This window comes from Hippopotamus amphibius, chromosome 15, assembly GCF_030028045.1.
Source record: "Hippopotamus amphibius kiboko isolate mHipAmp2 chromosome 15, mHipAmp2.hap2, whole genome shotgun sequence".
Lineage (NCBI taxonomy): Eukaryota > Metazoa > Chordata > Mammalia > Artiodactyla > Hippopotamidae > Hippopotamus > Hippopotamus amphibius.
Window position 1 is genome coordinate 11,875,015 of NC_080200.1, and position 15,953 is coordinate 11,890,967.

Consider the following 15,953-nt stretch of genomic DNA (forward strand, 5'->3'; position numbering starts at 1 on the left):
AACACATACCCTCAGGCATATTTTCACACACACATGGACAGACACACACACACGTGCACACCTGGGCATCAACACCCCTCCAACAGACAATGCATAGCTGAGAATTGCCACAGCTTCTTGGCCCAGGAGGGTCAGAAGGTGCTGGTTGCACCTGGCAGAAGGAGGGAATTTTGTCTCAGCAGGAGCTGCCTGGGGGCTGTAGGCACCGCCTCCCCGCCCACCCTGGGGTCACTTACAGGCTCCCCTTGCTCCGAAGCCAGGGTCTTCAGCACCAACTTTTCCCCCCATTCCTCTTTGCTCTAGAAATGGGGGACCAGGGCCCTGCATGAGGGGATGGAGCCTCCCATGGGGTGTGAGTTACATGCACCTGAGGCCTCAATGCCGATTTCTGTCCCTGATGGTTGGGCTGTGTGGTACTGGCTAGATTTGTGTGTGTCCATGATCAGGGCCAAGTACATGTGTGTGGTGGGAGTGGGGCGTGGAGGGGCCTGGGTGTATGTGTGTGATACCTGTGTACATCTGGGCATCAGGTGTGCGGTATGTGTGCTTGTGTGTTGTGACTGCCAGTGTCACTTTGTATCAGGGTCAGTGCTTTTCCTGTGTTTGGCATGTATGTCTTGGTGTCACATGGGTGTGTGTTTGTGTGACAGTGTTAATGCACCTGTTTTGGTGCAGCTTTGTGTGTGTGTTGTGTGTGTGTTTGGATGTCTATGTATAGGAGTTGTGTGTCTGGAGTGTGTGAGGATGTGGTTGTGTGATCATGTCAGTGTCAGTATGTCAGCATGCACTGGTATGTGTGTCTTGGTGTGTATCAGTGTGGGTCTGTGTGAGGCCCGTATTGGAGTGTGTCTACCTGTATCTGGGAGTCTAAACATGGTTCGTTGCTGAAATGCATGTGTGTGGGTATCATCATGTGACGGTGGGCCCCGTGTGCATGTCAGTGTGTGGGTTGTGGGTTGTTTTCCTAGTCTTGGGGGGGGGTGTGTGTGTCAGTGCATGTGTGTGGGTTGTGTGTCTATGCTGTGTGCGTAGGTGACTGCGTGTGCTTTGCTGGAATGTGGAACGTGGGGCAATGCGTTCTGTACGTGACATGTATGGAGGGGTCCGAGCCTCACTGCGTGTCAGCGTGTGTCTGCTTTGGAACGCGGGCCAGCACGTGTCGGGGTGGCCGTGTTGGTGTGCGCCCCCGCGCGCGCGTGTGTCTGCGTGTTCATGTGTGCGTGCATGTGTGTGTGTGTGTGCGTGTGTGTATGTGAGTGCGCGTCGGCCGTCGCTCCCCCGCCCCGCCCGCCCCTCCCCGCGCCCCTCCTCCCGCCCGCGCCGCCCGCCCGCTCCCTCTCCCCGGAGTGCGCCGCTTCCAAACTTTGTCTAAACTTTCACTTTCACAGCGCGGCGGCGGCGGCGGCGGCGGCGGCGGCGGGCGAGGGTGACCGGCCGAGCGGCGGCGGCATGGAGTAGACGCGCGGCGGCGGCTGCGGCGGCGGACGCGAGAGGCAGCGGCGAGCGCGGCGGCGGCGGCGGCGGCGGCGGCCCCGGAGCCGGCGGGGCCGAGCCTGCGAGCGGCGAGCGCGGAGCGGCGCCGGGCCGAGCTCGGGGCCGCGGGCCGGGCGGGCGCAGCGCGGCGGAGGCCGGAGGAGCCGAGCCGGAGCCGGAGCCCGAGCGCGGCCGCCGCCCGCCGGGCCTCCCCTCGCCGCGGCCGGCCGCCGCGCTCCCGCCCGGGCACCCAGCTATGTACTCCCCGTACTGCCTCACCCAGGTACCGGCCGCCGCCCCCGCGCGACCCGGGAGGGGAGCGGGCGCAGGAGGCCGGCCGGCGGCGCAGGCGGGAGGGTGGAGGGGGCGCGCGGCGGCTGGGGGGAGTGAGCCCGCGGGCGGCCGAGGGGTGCAAGCCGTGCGGTGGGGAGTCCGGGCACGCGTGCGGGTGCCCCCGTGCGCGTGCGACCCTGGCCAGGGGGCAGACTCCTGTTGGGGGTTCCGGGGGTGGCCGGCTGCGTGCGTGGCGCTGCCCCTGGAGCGCGGAGCGGGAGTGTGTGTGTGTGTGTGTGTGTGTGTCTGTGTGTGCGCGCGCGCGCGCTCGACTGGGGTGTAGTGGGCAGCGGGACGCCCGCCGACCTGTGGGCGACTGTGGCGTGCACCCGCACAGCGTGGCCGCTGGCAGTATTTGCGGGGTGACAGAGTAGCAAGGGGTGGTCCCGAGGGCGCAGTGCGGGGACTGGGTCTGGCGGCGCTCCCTGGGGCGGGCGCAGCGGTTTCCGAGGGTGGCAGCGGCCGGCGTGCGTGGCGGTGGCCCCTGCGTGCCGCCGGGGTGCCCGGGGCGGGCCGAGCGGCCCGGGCGTCTCCCCAAAGTCTTTGTTCAGGCCTCACATGGGAGCGGGGCTAAGAAAATGGCGGGGCTCCCAAATTTCTGTGGGGCAGGAGAGGGGAGGGAGGGACGGGCGGGCTGCCAGCCCGGGCCGCGCCTCTTCGCCGACCCTGGACGCCGCAGCCGCGGCTCTCCACCCGCCCCCCCCAGCCCCCCAACCCCCCCAAAAAAAAACTTTGCTCGGCGCAAACTTTCCGGCCCCAGCGACCCCGGCTGCCGCACCGTGAACCAGGCGGGTCTGGGGAATCCCGTCCCGCTGCCCGGAGGCGGGAGGGGCGGGAGGGAGCCGCGGACACTGCCGACCGTGCTGCGGCCACGCCGTCGGGTCAGCCGCGGGCGCTCTGCCCGACCTTGGCGCGCTGCGAAAGCGCGTCCCGCCTCCAGCGAAGTTCCCTGCACCGAGCTCGGCAGGCGGCAAAGGCCTGGGAGATGCCTGCCCTGCCACCCTACCTTCCCCGGTGGTGGCTCCAGGCTCTGAGAGGGCACAGAAGCTGCCCGGAGTCCCACAGCGGCCCTGGTAGCTCTGTCTGCTGGGCCACGCTATAGCTGGCTACCCAGACTCTGCAGAGGGGACACCTGGGGACTGCATAGCCCTGCCTGCCAGCAGGGCCTGCGTTTGTGGGGGGAGTCTCTAGGCCAGGCCTGGGGTCCTAATTGTCCCCTCTGCCAGTCTGAGCCTTGCCAGCTGTGTGCCAAGTGTGCTCAGGCTGGGAGTGGAATCTTTGTGAATCTGGCTTCTGTGCGGACGCGGTATGTGGCAAGGGGCTAGAGGGTATGCCAGGGTGTGTGTCAGCCTCCCCACCCCCAAGAAACAGAATGCCCACACCACACTCTTGTATCCACAGATGCAAGTGTGTGTGTGTGTGAGTCAATTTCAGGGTCTGCGCATGACCTTGTGGATCAGCTGTGGGCACCCCTGCGTGGTATGGACATGTGTGTGGCCCAGGACAAGGGTTTTCCTGTACAGGATCAGGTGTGAGTATGTTTTGGTGAGGTGTACATGCACACGTATGTATCACGGTGTGCGTGTAGGTGTAGGCAGGCACTCTGGCCACTATGGAGGTGTGGGAGACCCCTATATCTGTGCCTCTGACTGGCCAGCCACCCCATCTTGGGCCCCCACACGATGCCCCTAGCTACCTAGCTGGGTCTGAGCTATGGCTGCCTTTGGGGCCACACTTGGCTGGCTGGTGTGGCTGGTATTCGGGGCCTAGTGGGACCAAGACCCCATGCTCGAGTGCTCCTTGCCCTCCAGCCTCCAGCTCAGCTCCCTGGCCTACCCTTCTCCTCGCCCTGGGTGAGAACTTGGCTCCTCAGACCCTGGGAAAGAAAATGATAGCTGATCCACTGGTGACAAGGCTAGGAAGGGGCTGGGGTAGCCCCCAGACTCAGGGCAATGGCCAGGGCTTGGCTCTCTGACATCTCAGAAGGGAGCAAGGGCTCAGCTCTGTGTCGCAGACCTGAGTGTGCCAGGGGATCTGGGGAGAGAAGGGGGCACGAACTCACTGGATTGCACCCCTCAGCTCTGGGCAGGCGGCTGCTCTTGGCTGGTCAGCAGGGTCCAGCCTGCCTCTCCTGACGGCCACATTTCTGGGAGCGGGTCTGTTTTTATAAATCCTTCTGCTTCCATAGTTTGCTCTGCCGGTCTCTGTCTTTTCCTGTATCTCTGTCTCTCTCTGCCCCTTTTCCGTCTCTCTCTCTGTCCTATATCTTTGACTGTCTCTGTCTTTCCCTGTCTCTGTCTCTGATTCTGGTTCTGGCCTCGTCTCCCCGCTTCCCCCGAGTCTCGGACTCTGTCTCTCTCTGGCCTGCGTGTGTGTGTGTGTGTGTGTGTGTGTGTGTGTGTGTGTGTGTCTCTCTCTCTCTCTCTCTCCCCCCCTCTCCTTTTTTTCAAACCAGAATTGGCTTCGATTTTAAAGTCAATAAATGATTGAGCAGGAACGGGCTTGGAGCAGCGGGGCCCTGGTGGGGAAAGGCACTGTGGGCGAGGGGGAAGGGCGGGTGTGGGGGGGAAATCTCCTTCTGGAAAAAGCATCGAAATCCAGGGCGGCTGGGCGGGGTGCTTGCTGGAGCTGCTTGAGCCCGCTGCAGCCATGGGCCTGAGTCCTCGGTGGAGGGGAAAGCGGTGGATGGATGGCCCCCCACCCCTAACAAACAGCCGCACACAGGATGTGGACACACACGTACACCACTGCTGCCGCCAAGATGAGGACATGAACAACACACTTATGCTGATGTCCAGACACACGGCCATGGACGGACGAACTTACGGACACAGGAAACGTCCAACCTGTGTTCTCTCCCCACCAACACACACACAAAAACACACATGTACCCCTTGAGATGGGATATGTGTATCGACATAAACGCACGGAGATACAGCGATACGGTCCTGACACGTTCAAACACAGGCTGATTCAAGTGTGTGTTCACCCCCACACCTGCTCACACAGACCCAAGGGCACACACCTTTACACAAGACACAGGGCTGTTGGCTTACCCGGGTGTGTACACAGACACGCATGTTCGCCGACATTCCCTGACACACGGCCACAGGAGCAGAATATTCACGCACCCTGGTTTCCACGCAACCTCATACACACTCCTTCAGGTGAGGTGGATGGGCTGGGGCCTCCCTAATGCCCCCCAGCTCTCTCCCTGGGTCTCTGTGTCAACCCCTCTGTCCCTGTGAGGCTGTCGCTCCCCATCCCATCACCAGCACGGGGCCCCTTTTTTAATGGCGCATTTTCTCTCTGGCTCTGGCCCTGCCAGCTTCATGCCCACTGCTGAGGTGTGAGGTGTGTGGCCACGAGCTGGGACAGAGTAGGTCATGCTTGGGGCTAGGTTGAGCTTGGACAGACTGACCTCAGAGCCGAGGGCTCTGCTGGGTTAGTGAGGGGGGCAAGGGGCTCCCGTCTCTCTGGGGGCTGGAGCCAGGGGTCCTGGCCCAGCCAAAAATGTCTTGTGTGGCCTCAAGGGCTCCCAGGTGATGGCTGTGGGAGCAGAGGTTGAGTGTTAGACTTTGCAAATAAGACAGCTCAGGGTTTGAGCTCCAGCTTTGCATCTTAAATCCTGTGACCTGAAGCACAGGATTTTCTTGGTCTGTAACACGGCCAATAAAAAAAAAGTAATACAATAAAATAAAAAAAAAAGGGGGCAATAATAGTACCTACCTTTCATTCTATGATTAGGCTCAGTGCCGTACCTGGCATGTAGCATGTGCTCAAGAAAAGGAATGACGTGTCATTTTGGTTATCACCATTAGGCCAGCCCCAGGCCCTCCCAGCTGAGGGTAGGCTGCTTCAGAGGGATGGAGGGCAGGGTCAAGCACCTTCCAACCATAGAAATCCAATTGGACTGCCTGGAGGAGGAAGCAAGAGGAGACTTTGGAAAGGAAAGAGGCCAGCTCATGGCCCAGCTGTTTTCCCTCAGGTGGGGTCCTGTAGGCCAAGTAGGGGACGGCAGGGGTTCAAGGCAGAGAGAGGTGATGGTGGGGGTGAGGAGGGGGCAGGGAGAGAGCCAAGGCCTGGGCAGACCTGTGGGGACCAGATGCCCTTCTTGGGGGCTCTAGCTGCCCTATCCCTTTCCCTGATCTTGACCAGGCCCGCTTTGGGGCAGGCCTCTAAGGCCTTGTGCCAGCATGTGCAGGCGTGTCGGTGTACACGAGTGCCTAAATGTGAGTGGGGCAAAGAGCCTAGAGATCCGGGTGGGTCCCAGTGGTGACTTTAGGGACATCTGCGTGGCTCCAGAGTCATTTCTGCATCTGCATCAGGGCATTTTCACCTGGGCCCACCATGGGAACAGGATGCATATGCAGGACCCTACACTGACCACTGGCTTCCACTTCCAACCTGCTGGGAGCCCAACCTTTTCAGTCTGCTTGGTGCCTGTCCTCTGCTCTTGAAGCGCAAGTGTGGGGCCTCACGCTTTCCTCCAGCTGGACCCAGAGAGGCCGAGGAGGCCTGGACATCCGCGCTTCCCTCTAATGCAGTGCTGAGGATGGGGCTCCTGTCCCTCCTAGCTGGGGAAAGGGGGGGGTGTCTGCACTTTCTTACCCCCGAAACCCTGGATGTGGGGGTGAAGGGGCCGTGGGGGACGTCCCGGAGCAGCTTCCCAGGTTGTCCCTGGTTCACATGTGTGTTTGTCGGCATGGTGGGCCTTGGAGCCGCCATTTTCCCGGGGACAGCTGTGTGTCTGTGTGGGTCCCTTTCCAAGTGTCCCTGTGTCTCCGGAGGGTATGTCATTAGATGCTGCCTGGTGTCTCTGAGGGTCATCCCAGTCTCCGACTCTGTGTATTTGGGTGACAGGCGGGTTGGGGGTGTGTGTCACCATGTGTGCCGGGATGCATGCTGTGGTCTTTGTGTCACGGTGCTGCTGTGGTATGTCACTAAGCAAATTATCAAATCCCCTGGGTGTCAGATCGTCATGACGAGAGGTGTATTGGCGCGCCTTACCGTGCGTGGCGGCCTGTCTGTGTTGACCTGTGTTGGCATCCCTGTGTCAATGTGTGTGCCTACAGGTATTGCCCCCATGGCATTGTGCATCCTGGGCTTGTTCCTGTGACCATCAATGTGTGTTTCACCACATGGGCCCCTCTCCCTGGCCTCCCTCGGCCTCTCGGCACCTTGTGAAGTGCCCACCGTGGCGGCCAGGCTAGTGGCTGGGAGCAGGCCGGCCTCTGTGAGGCTTCCCATGAGGTCGGGCGGCCGTGGCGGCCCTGCTGTGGGCCCCACCCGTGCCCCTGGCCCGGCATGGACAGAAGCCCGTTGTGTGGTGAGGTGCGGGTGTGTGTTTGGGCCGCCCACAGGCCTCCCTCTGTCTGCCCGGCGCACATTGATCTTGGCTTCTGCCTGTGTCCGTCCTGGCCTGGCCAGCTGGGGTGTCCGGCTGTCTCTATGGGCCTGAGCACACCGCCCCCTGTCGCCCCCACGGCCAAGTCGGCCCCGGGTCTGACACCCCCGTGCCACCCGCTGTCCCTCCAAGGCTCTGAGAGCACGGATTTGGAAACTGAGGCCCCCTCCCTGTTTTCCCCCGCCCCCCTCTCTTTCCTCCCTCTCTCTTCCCCTCCTCCCGCTCCCTCTCTCCCTCTCTCTCTCCTCCTGCCAAACGCATCTTGGCTCCGTCTGAATATCTCTCCTCCTCGATTTTTGGCTCCAGCTCTGGGCGCGTTCACTAAAAGAAGGGCTAGCTCCCCCCTTCCCCGCCCCCCTCCCTTGCCGCCTCCCCCCTCCGGAGGAGCCCCTCTGAGGGCGGGAGTGGCCGCGTGCAGGGGCCTGGGTCCCCAAGCGGGCTTGGCCAAGGGGGCACAGGCCTGCTGGGCGAGGGGGCTGGGTGGCCTGGGCCTGGCAGCCTGAGAGAGCCGTGGCCGGGGTGACCGTGCTGCCCGGCTGGGCGGGCGGGTGGGTGGGGAGGGGTCGGGGGCACGGAGCTGGGGTGTCTGGCTTCTGGTGGGGCTGGCAGGCCTCTGTGAGGCGCAGCTGTGCCCAGAACTCCGAGCTGCGTTTGCCATCACTACCGATGTGGCTGCGCCAGCCGGGGAGGGGGAGGTGGGTGGCGGGCACTGCGGCGCTCCATAGCCAATCGGAAGCCGGAGTGGCACTGGGGAGCTCTCCCCCCACTGGGCCCCACCCTGAGGGGAGCCGGGGGTGGTGGCCAGCAGCGGGCAGGGGGCAGTGCCACCACCACCACCGAGGACCCTGCCCCTTTGGTTGGAAGCGCGGTGCCAGCCTTCCTGGCACAGATTGGGAAGGGTGGGCGTCTGTCCCCACCTGAATCGGCAGGAGCCAAGCTGGAGGAAGGGGCAGCTCAGAGGCACATCCCACCCCCTCGGCCCCAGGAAGCGGCTTTCAGTCCGGGGCAGCCGGGAGCTGGGGGTGGGGGCCGAATCACCCGGGAGGGTCTGTCCAGATACCGGCTTCAGTGGAATCATCTCGGGGGTGTGTTCCGGGTCCATCTCACACAAAGTCGCACACTCTTACGGGCATATACAGGCACAAAGAATCACGCTGTCACCCAGGCACGGCACACCCTGGCACAGCACACCTCCCTAAATCAGGAGCACACAGACACAGGCGTCCTCACACAAAGAGGCTCGCCTTTGCGCACAGACACCTAGAGACGCCTGCCACACCGAACACAGCGGCTCGGGCTGTATGTGCAGGGACACACACGTGGGTGCAGACCTGGGGCACACGCGGCCACATGATAACACACTGTGAGACACACAGCACAGGCTCATGCACTGCCACCGCCCTCTACACAGCGCGTACGGCCCTGCAGACATGCGACGAGACGCGCACGGCACACGCGTGCAGGTACACAGTGACACACACACACCTGGCGATGTCTGGAAACATTTGGTTGTCACACCTGGAGGGGGGTTGGCCACTGGCACCTAGTGGGTGGAAGCCAGGGATGCTGCCTAATACCTTGTCGTGTACAGGTTGACCCCAACCACAAATAACGATCCAGCCCCCAACGTCAACCATGCCGAAGTGGAGAAACTCAGCCCTAGTATACTGTCAGACACACACAGCAACACACATGGACTCAGCTAACCCCTGACATCCACACTGCACATACATACACACACATACACACACACCGGGACAGGAGTCCGGCTGACGCAGTGTCTCGCACTGTGTTGCTCACTGGCACCCAGATATTGTCACAAATGCAGGGCCCCCCACCTCACATACACACACAAGTCCAGGTGCAAATAGTGTGGCATGTACAGAATCCCATGTTGCTCCAGCGCCGTGACAAGGGTCACACCCACACACCCATTCGCACCTGGGCCACACGTGGCCCTGCTTGGAAATGGCGCCTGAGAGGCAAGACCTGCCCTCCTTGCACCTCCTTTCTACCACTCGGCCCTGCTGGTTGTCTTTGAGCAGCAGATCCAACCACTCCAGTCTCTCCTGATGGAACTGGGAGCTCTGAGTCCCTGTGCTTGTTGGTAGACACCTGGAGGATACTCCTAGGAGGCCACATGTCCCCTCCCCGGCCAGGATTCCCCGGCCTTCTGGGCCTAGCAGCTGAGGGCCCCTGTGTCACAGTCTTGCTTCTGGTAGCCATTGAGACCGTCCAGGATGGAGGCAAGGCTGACCTCTGAGACTCCTGTCCACGCGGCTGTCTAATTAATCCTCTGGCGCTTGACTCCTCATTTCTGACTCTGGAGAAAGAGAGAAGAAAGACGGCTGGTGGAATCGTATGGGGAGAAAGCCTTTTGTAGGATAATAAGTGAATAAGGGTTTGTCCTAAAAATCATAGCAATGGCTAAAGTGTGCCGTGTGGTTGTTATGTCTCGACCTGTGCTAAGTGCTTTCCTAGCTTGTCTCCCTAAATCCTTCCACATGAGGCGGGTGTGGCAAGGGTTAGCTGTGCCCATATGTGTATCTGACGGTATAATAGGACAGGGTTTCTCCACTTCGGCACTGTTGGCATTTGGGACACTTGAACATTATATGGAGAGAGGGGCCTCTGAGCCAACTTCCTGGATTTGAATCCTGGCTCTGCTTCTCATTAGCTGTGTGACCTTGGGCAAGTTGCTTAACTTCTCTGGGCCTCAGTTTCCTCTCACAGGGTTGTGTTAAGGATCAGAGGAGTTGGTTTACCCAAAGTGCTTTAAAACAGTGCTTGATGTGAAGTAAATGCTTGATTTTATAGATGAAAAACTGGGACTCAGAGAAGAGGCACCCTGGGACAGGGCTAGGGGCTAGAGAGTGGTGGAGCCTGAGCCATCTTCTCTGATCACCACCATCCTGAATCCTACCGATGGGACAAAAATGCAGCTTGTTTTCTGGCCTTTACCAAATTTCGGAGTGGGCCTCTGGGCCCCCATACCCCCATTTGAAGCATGTCCCAGCTCTTGCCCCCTGAACCCTCCTTACTGCTCTTACCTTCAGATCTTCTTCTGTCCATGGCTCAGGATGAGAATGGACGGTCATCTCACCCCCTTTTTACACCCACCGGCCAAGCTTGCCCTCACCTTCCTGGCAGGGCCCAACGCCCTCTCCCACACCTTGCCAGGCACCTAGCCGGAGCCCGCGTGCTGGGGGTGCAGCCAGGGGCCTGTGCATTCCTTCCACAAATATTTGTTAAGCACCTCCTCGGTGCCAGGCCCTGTTCTAGGCCCTGGGGGCTCAGCAAGAAGCGAAATTAGTGGAGGTGCCAGCCACGGTGGGTGGGTAGACAGTGAAGCCGATAAACAAGGGAGTGTCCAGTACTTGAGACAGCTATAGGTGTTATGGGGAAAAGAGAACAGGTAGGGCCCTCAGAAGTGCTGGGCAACTGTGGTGTTAGCAGAGGTGGTCCGGGAGGCCTCGTGGCTCGGTGTTGACTTTCAACTCTGTTGCTCTGCCACAGCTCAAGTGCGGCCTCCTAGGCCCTTTGCCCTCTCCAAGGGGGCGGTGTGGAGGTCAGGGGTACGTGACTTAGCATGGTTGCCCCCACCGTCTGCCCAGAATGCACAGCCTGTTGTTTCTGCAGTTTGAGGTCATCCGTTGTCTGTACCTGTGGATACACTGTCTGCTGCCCACCTAAGACCAGGGGACAAGATGGCTGGTGCCTCTTCTCTACAGAAACTGGGCCTCGATGGGCACTGGGCGCTCTCAGCTGTGCTGCTCTGAGCTGGGGGGTAGGGCTGGGGCAGCTGGTGGCCCAGAGTGGCACTTCCACCTGGGCCCCTCGATTTAGCTCCCTTGGGGCAGGTCCAGTTTATTTTTACCCCAGGCTGTCACCCTGGCAGTGCCAGGCTGCGCCATCTTTGTAGGGTCTTGGGGACCTGCCGGGGTATGAGGGGACCCAGCTTTGTCTGCTGGACCCCCAATTCCCACTGGGCCCCTATCTCCCTCTGGCCCCAAAGCTCCAGGTGTGAGGGCTCTGGGCTGGGGCTTGTAGGGTCGGCACTGCTGGCTGGCAACCATCGTGCCCAGCCTGGTGGCATTTGGTTTGGCGCCCTGCCTGCCCACCACCCCCACCCCATGCCCAGGCAGAGCCGAGCGGCTGCTGCTGCCAGTCTCCATTTCGAAGCTTGGGGTGGGGGTGGGGGAATGCTGGGCACCTCCCGGCCCCCTGCCTGCCCCGTGCCACCTGGGGCTTGTCCCCCATGCCTGCTCCTTGGAAGGGCCTGGGCTGCTTTTCCCGCTGCCCCTCTGCATCCTGGAGCTTGGCGAGGATGCCCGCCTGGCTTCCATCTTCCCTGCTCGCTTCCTCCCTCTCTCGCCGGCTTGCCTGTAATGGCTCACCATTTTTGGCATCTCCTCCCCCTCCCCCTCCCATAGGCGCCAACCTCACTTCCAAACCCTCCATTGCTGGCTCTCTGGCCTCTGCTGCCTGGGGCTGCGACCCTGGAAGAGAGAGTTTGGGGGGCCGAGCATATGGGCATGAGGGGGGCTTTCCGGGTGCGTGTGTGTGTGTGTGTGTGTGGAGGGGGAAACATGCTTCAAACCATCTCCTGCAACCAGCCTCGAGGTTGGTAGAGCTGGGCTGCAGAAAGGGGGTGGCAGAGAAGTGCAGACTCTCCCATTTCTGACGGGCCCCTGGGGCCTGGTGTCAGCCTCTGGGCCACCGGGAGACCAGGTGGGCATTTCTGTCCAAGCCCAGGGTCTGGACTGGGAAAAGCAAGGCTTCGCTTGTAGGGTGCTCCAATCTCTCCTCCCCCAAGTCACCCCCCCCTTCCCCAGGACTTCAAGATTTCTGTTCCCCCTCCCCAGAGCCGGGGGTGGGGGAACCAAGCCCCAGGTTAGGCACTTGTGCCCCCAGAGGGACAAGGGACTTTGGAGGAACCGGTTTACTGTCCCCCCACCCCCCACCCCCAGCCCGCTGCCCGCCTCTCTCGGCACTAAACAAAGTTTGCTAAGTAACTTCAAATGTTATTTGAGGACGGCCTGGCCTCAGCCCAAGGCGGCCCTGTGGAAACTTGTTTTTCGCTGCCGAGGCTGCAAGTATCAAAGACACACTTTCGGGGGTGGGGGTGGGGTGGGGGTGCTTCGACGCGTCTCCCCTCTCTCTGGCAGGGGCTGGCCCCGAACGGACACACAGACATACAGAGGCCCGCACCGGCAGAGGGACACACACATCATGCTGCAGCTTGCGACACCAGACACATGACAGCTGAGGACCGTAGCACTCACCATGACACAAGCAACACACCCATACCGACACACCAAGGGAGGGAGGGTAGGGTTTGGAGGGTGCTGCCCCCAGCCCACAGGCCCAGGGGGTTTTCCAGCTGGTGAGGTTTTTCCACACTGGGAAAGTGCATGGCCAGGAAACCTGGAGTCCTGCGTTCTTAGGTCTCTTGGGTGTGAGTGGGTGCTCAGACGGGTTCCCTTCCCTTTCTCAGCCTCAGTTTCTCCAACTGTAGAAGGAGGCACTGGGCCTGGGGGATGTAAGAAGCAGAATCCCACACTGATTAGAAGAGTGCCTGGGTTGGACTCATTGAAGGGAAGAGTGAGTCCCTAAAAGCCGGGCCTGAGGCCTGGGGTACAAGCAGAGCCATAGGTGTCAGCTGGCATTTCCACAAACCCTGATTGGAGACCTCAACCTCAAGCAACTCTAGGTTCTCCAGTTCACAGGGAAGTTGATGTTTTTCTCACCTTCTCCCTCCATGTCTCTCCTGGCCTGTCCTGATCTTTCCCTAAATCCCTCCTCCTCGGGGTTTCCACCAGCCCTGCCCAGGCCTGGAGCTCAGGGAAGTTGTGGGAAACAGGCTCAGAGTGTGTGTCTCTCACTGAAGCCAGCCAGGCCTGGGGTCCTCCATGCCCTGAGGTCCCTGACAACCCTCCTGGTGTTCCCCAAGCTCAGTCAAGAACCTAAGGGGGCTGGGCATCGGAGCTGACACACGTGGGAGGGGGAAGCTCCATCATAGGGACCCTCTGAAGCATCCCTTCCCAAGGTTTGTAAGCAGGTGGGATCCCACTGGACAATAGAAAGTCAAGGCTGGACAGGACACTGGACTGACCCACCCCCCAGGCCCCGAGAGGCTCCCCGTCTGTCAGCCAGACCCTCACTGAGGTAGGTTTATGGGGGTCCTCTGGTCCCAGCCCCACACACCGCTTCATCTCCACTCACAGTCAGTACCCGCAACACCCCGCCACCCGCAGTCTGTCGCACAGTGACAGCCTGTCACAGGCACCGCCGCACACCGGCACAATCTGTCGTCCACGCACAGTCTCACACACAACCTGTCACACACACGCACACACACACAGCGGCACAGTCACACACACAGCCAGCCTCACACGATCACACCAAGCGTCACAGCTTGTCACAGCCATAGACTCCTCACAATAAAAATAACAGCTACCAACTCCAGAGCTATTATGCCTGGGCAGCGGGTGGGTGGCTGCACGTGACCTCCTGTAACCCTCCCAGCATAAGGCAGGTATGAGTAACCTGTTTTACAGATGAGGAAACAGAGGCCAGAAGGTCAAGTGCCAAGGTCATGAGGCTAGAAGTGGGGTGGCAGGAATTACTCAGCCAGGCCCCCAGGGGTAAGCAAGATTTAAACAGATCACCCTGCTTTTCAACCCACTCCTATCCAACTGAGACTCCCTCTTCTGGCCCTCCCCATGGGAGTTCCCTTCCCATTCCCCAGATTGGGAAAACTGAGGTTCTAAGCAGCCCAGCCAAGAAACAGGGGAGGGGGCCTCCTGGCCCCTTGCTTAAGAGGGCTCAAACTGTCTGCCCTCACCTGAGGAAATGTGAGCCACGCCCTCCAGCCTAAATGTTACTTTGCTCCTAGTGGACCCCAGTGGCTGCAGCCTGCGGTTCTGCTGGATTCCATGTGTAGGAGCCTTTGTCTGGGGCCAGGGTTCTGGAAGGCAGAGAAGTCCTGGGTCTTCAAAACCTCGGTCTCCATCCACAGTTGTGGGTGGGGGTGGCAAGCCAGTAGGTTGTCAGGCAAGTCCCTTGGACCAAGCCATGCCCCGGAGACGGAGACTCGGGCTGCCCTGCACCCCTACTCCCCAGGGCCCTCCGCATTCCAGGGCGCTTCCTCCTCCTCCTCTGCAGCCCGCCTTCCCTCGCTTTTCCCTTCTTTGTTCCACCCCCGCCCGCTCCCTGGGGCTTCCCCCGTTAGAGCTGCCCCGGCCAAAACCAACACCGCTCCAACGACATCCCGCTGAGACCCGCCGGGCGGCTGCGGGGCTTGCCCCCTGGCCCGCTCAGGGGCCAAATCCTGGCTCGGCGTGGCGGCCCCGGCGCACGTGGCCACTCCTAGGGCAAGCACATGCGCACACCCCCGGCGCATCGGCCCCGACGGGGCCCCCCGGGCGGGCGCACTCCCAGGTTCAACGCCCCAGAGGACACTCGGGCACACATGCACGCTCTGCACGTAAAGGGCTCAGACCCAGGTCACCAGCATGCCCTAGCCAGGCGCCCCAGACTGGGATCCCAGGCGCCGCCACTTTATACGCATACACAGGCCTCACACCCTAATGGGACTGCTGGGAGCACACCCCCCATAAATATATCCTTGCCCAACATCAGGTGGGAGACTGGCGCGCGCCTGCATACACGGGCACACCCGCACACACATACACTCCTGTTTGCATCCTGACCGGGGTTCTGAGGAAGGGTACTGCCCTGCGCCCCCACAGGGGTCCCGAGCTTAGGTGGGTAGGTGAACCTGCAGGAACTGCGGGGTGCCCACGCACGTGGCTCCAGCCCACGCGAGCACGCACTTCCCTAGTCTGCACACGCGTGTATTTCACGTGAGCTGCACACCTGCCAGGCCGCCCAGAGCACCTGGCTGCAAAGCCGCATTCGGGTTTTGGGGGGAGTAGACTGGAAATCGGAGGCCTAATTCCCACCGCCCCCATTTCTCTTAGAACACCCGCCTCCCCAAATGTCCCTGGGGTGCAGGTGAGACGCCCCAGAACTGTTGCCCAGTGGCGCCCCTGCATGTGCTATATTTATACTGGAAATTTGTACCTTTATATATATTTCTTATATGAAAGAACCTACCCCCATTCTCGCTCCACGTTTTTACTTGGGTTTTACCATCCCCATTCGGCTTCATCCCAAACCTGCAAAAAAAACCCCATTTCTTCAAGCAGGGACGTGGGGCGAGGCGGGAGCAGCCTCCCCCCCTTCCCACTGTGGACGGCCCTCGTTCTTAAAGGCTAGGGACCTCCCTTCCCGCGAAAGGCCGAGCTACATCACCGAATCCCGCAGCCCTCCCCGAAACACAATCGCGGGGGTGGGTGCTGGCGGCGAGACATTGCTTTTTGGTGTGTTTGCTGTTGCTGCTTAAATTAATCCTGAGTGACGGCCCGCACTCTCCACAAAGAGGCCATTTAATGCCCCCCCCCCTTCTCGGGCGAAACTTCCATTTACCCCCCTGAGTCCAGCCTGGCAGCTCAGGCCGCGCGCTAGCAGCCCTCCTGGACTTTCCCTCAGGTGCGCCCAGGGCTTCAAGGCGGGTTCCCTGTGCGCCCCGCGGACCTCAGGAACGAGCGTGGGTGGTTTTTTGGAGGGATGGGAGATGTCTTAGAATAGAAGCGCCTCCGCTGAACGGAGGTGGGGGAGGGTGTCCCCGGACTCCCTAGACGGCCCCCCTGCCAAACCAAAGCGCTCGGCCGGC

At 60.9% G+C, this 15,953-nt stretch overlaps 1 protein-coding gene across 4 annotated transcripts in view; it reads left to right on the top strand.

Annotated features, from left to right (window-relative positions):
• Window positions 1–1,596: 1,596 nt before the first annotated feature.
• NFIX (nuclear factor I X) overlaps window positions 1,597–15,953 on the top strand; it is a 97,573-nt gene continuing 83,216 nt past the window's right edge. For 2 of the 4 annotated variants that reach the window (XM_057708562.1, XM_057708565.1), the window contains exon 1: window positions 1,601–1,756. In XM_057708562.1, the coding sequence (XP_057564545.1) occupies window positions 1,730–1,756 (27 nt within the window). In that variant the 5' untranslated portion in view covers window positions 1,601–1,729. Of the gene's footprint in view, window positions 1,757–15,953 lie in introns of all 4 variants that reach the window. The other 2 variants (XM_057708564.1, XM_057708560.1) reach the window with 2 other exon arrangements.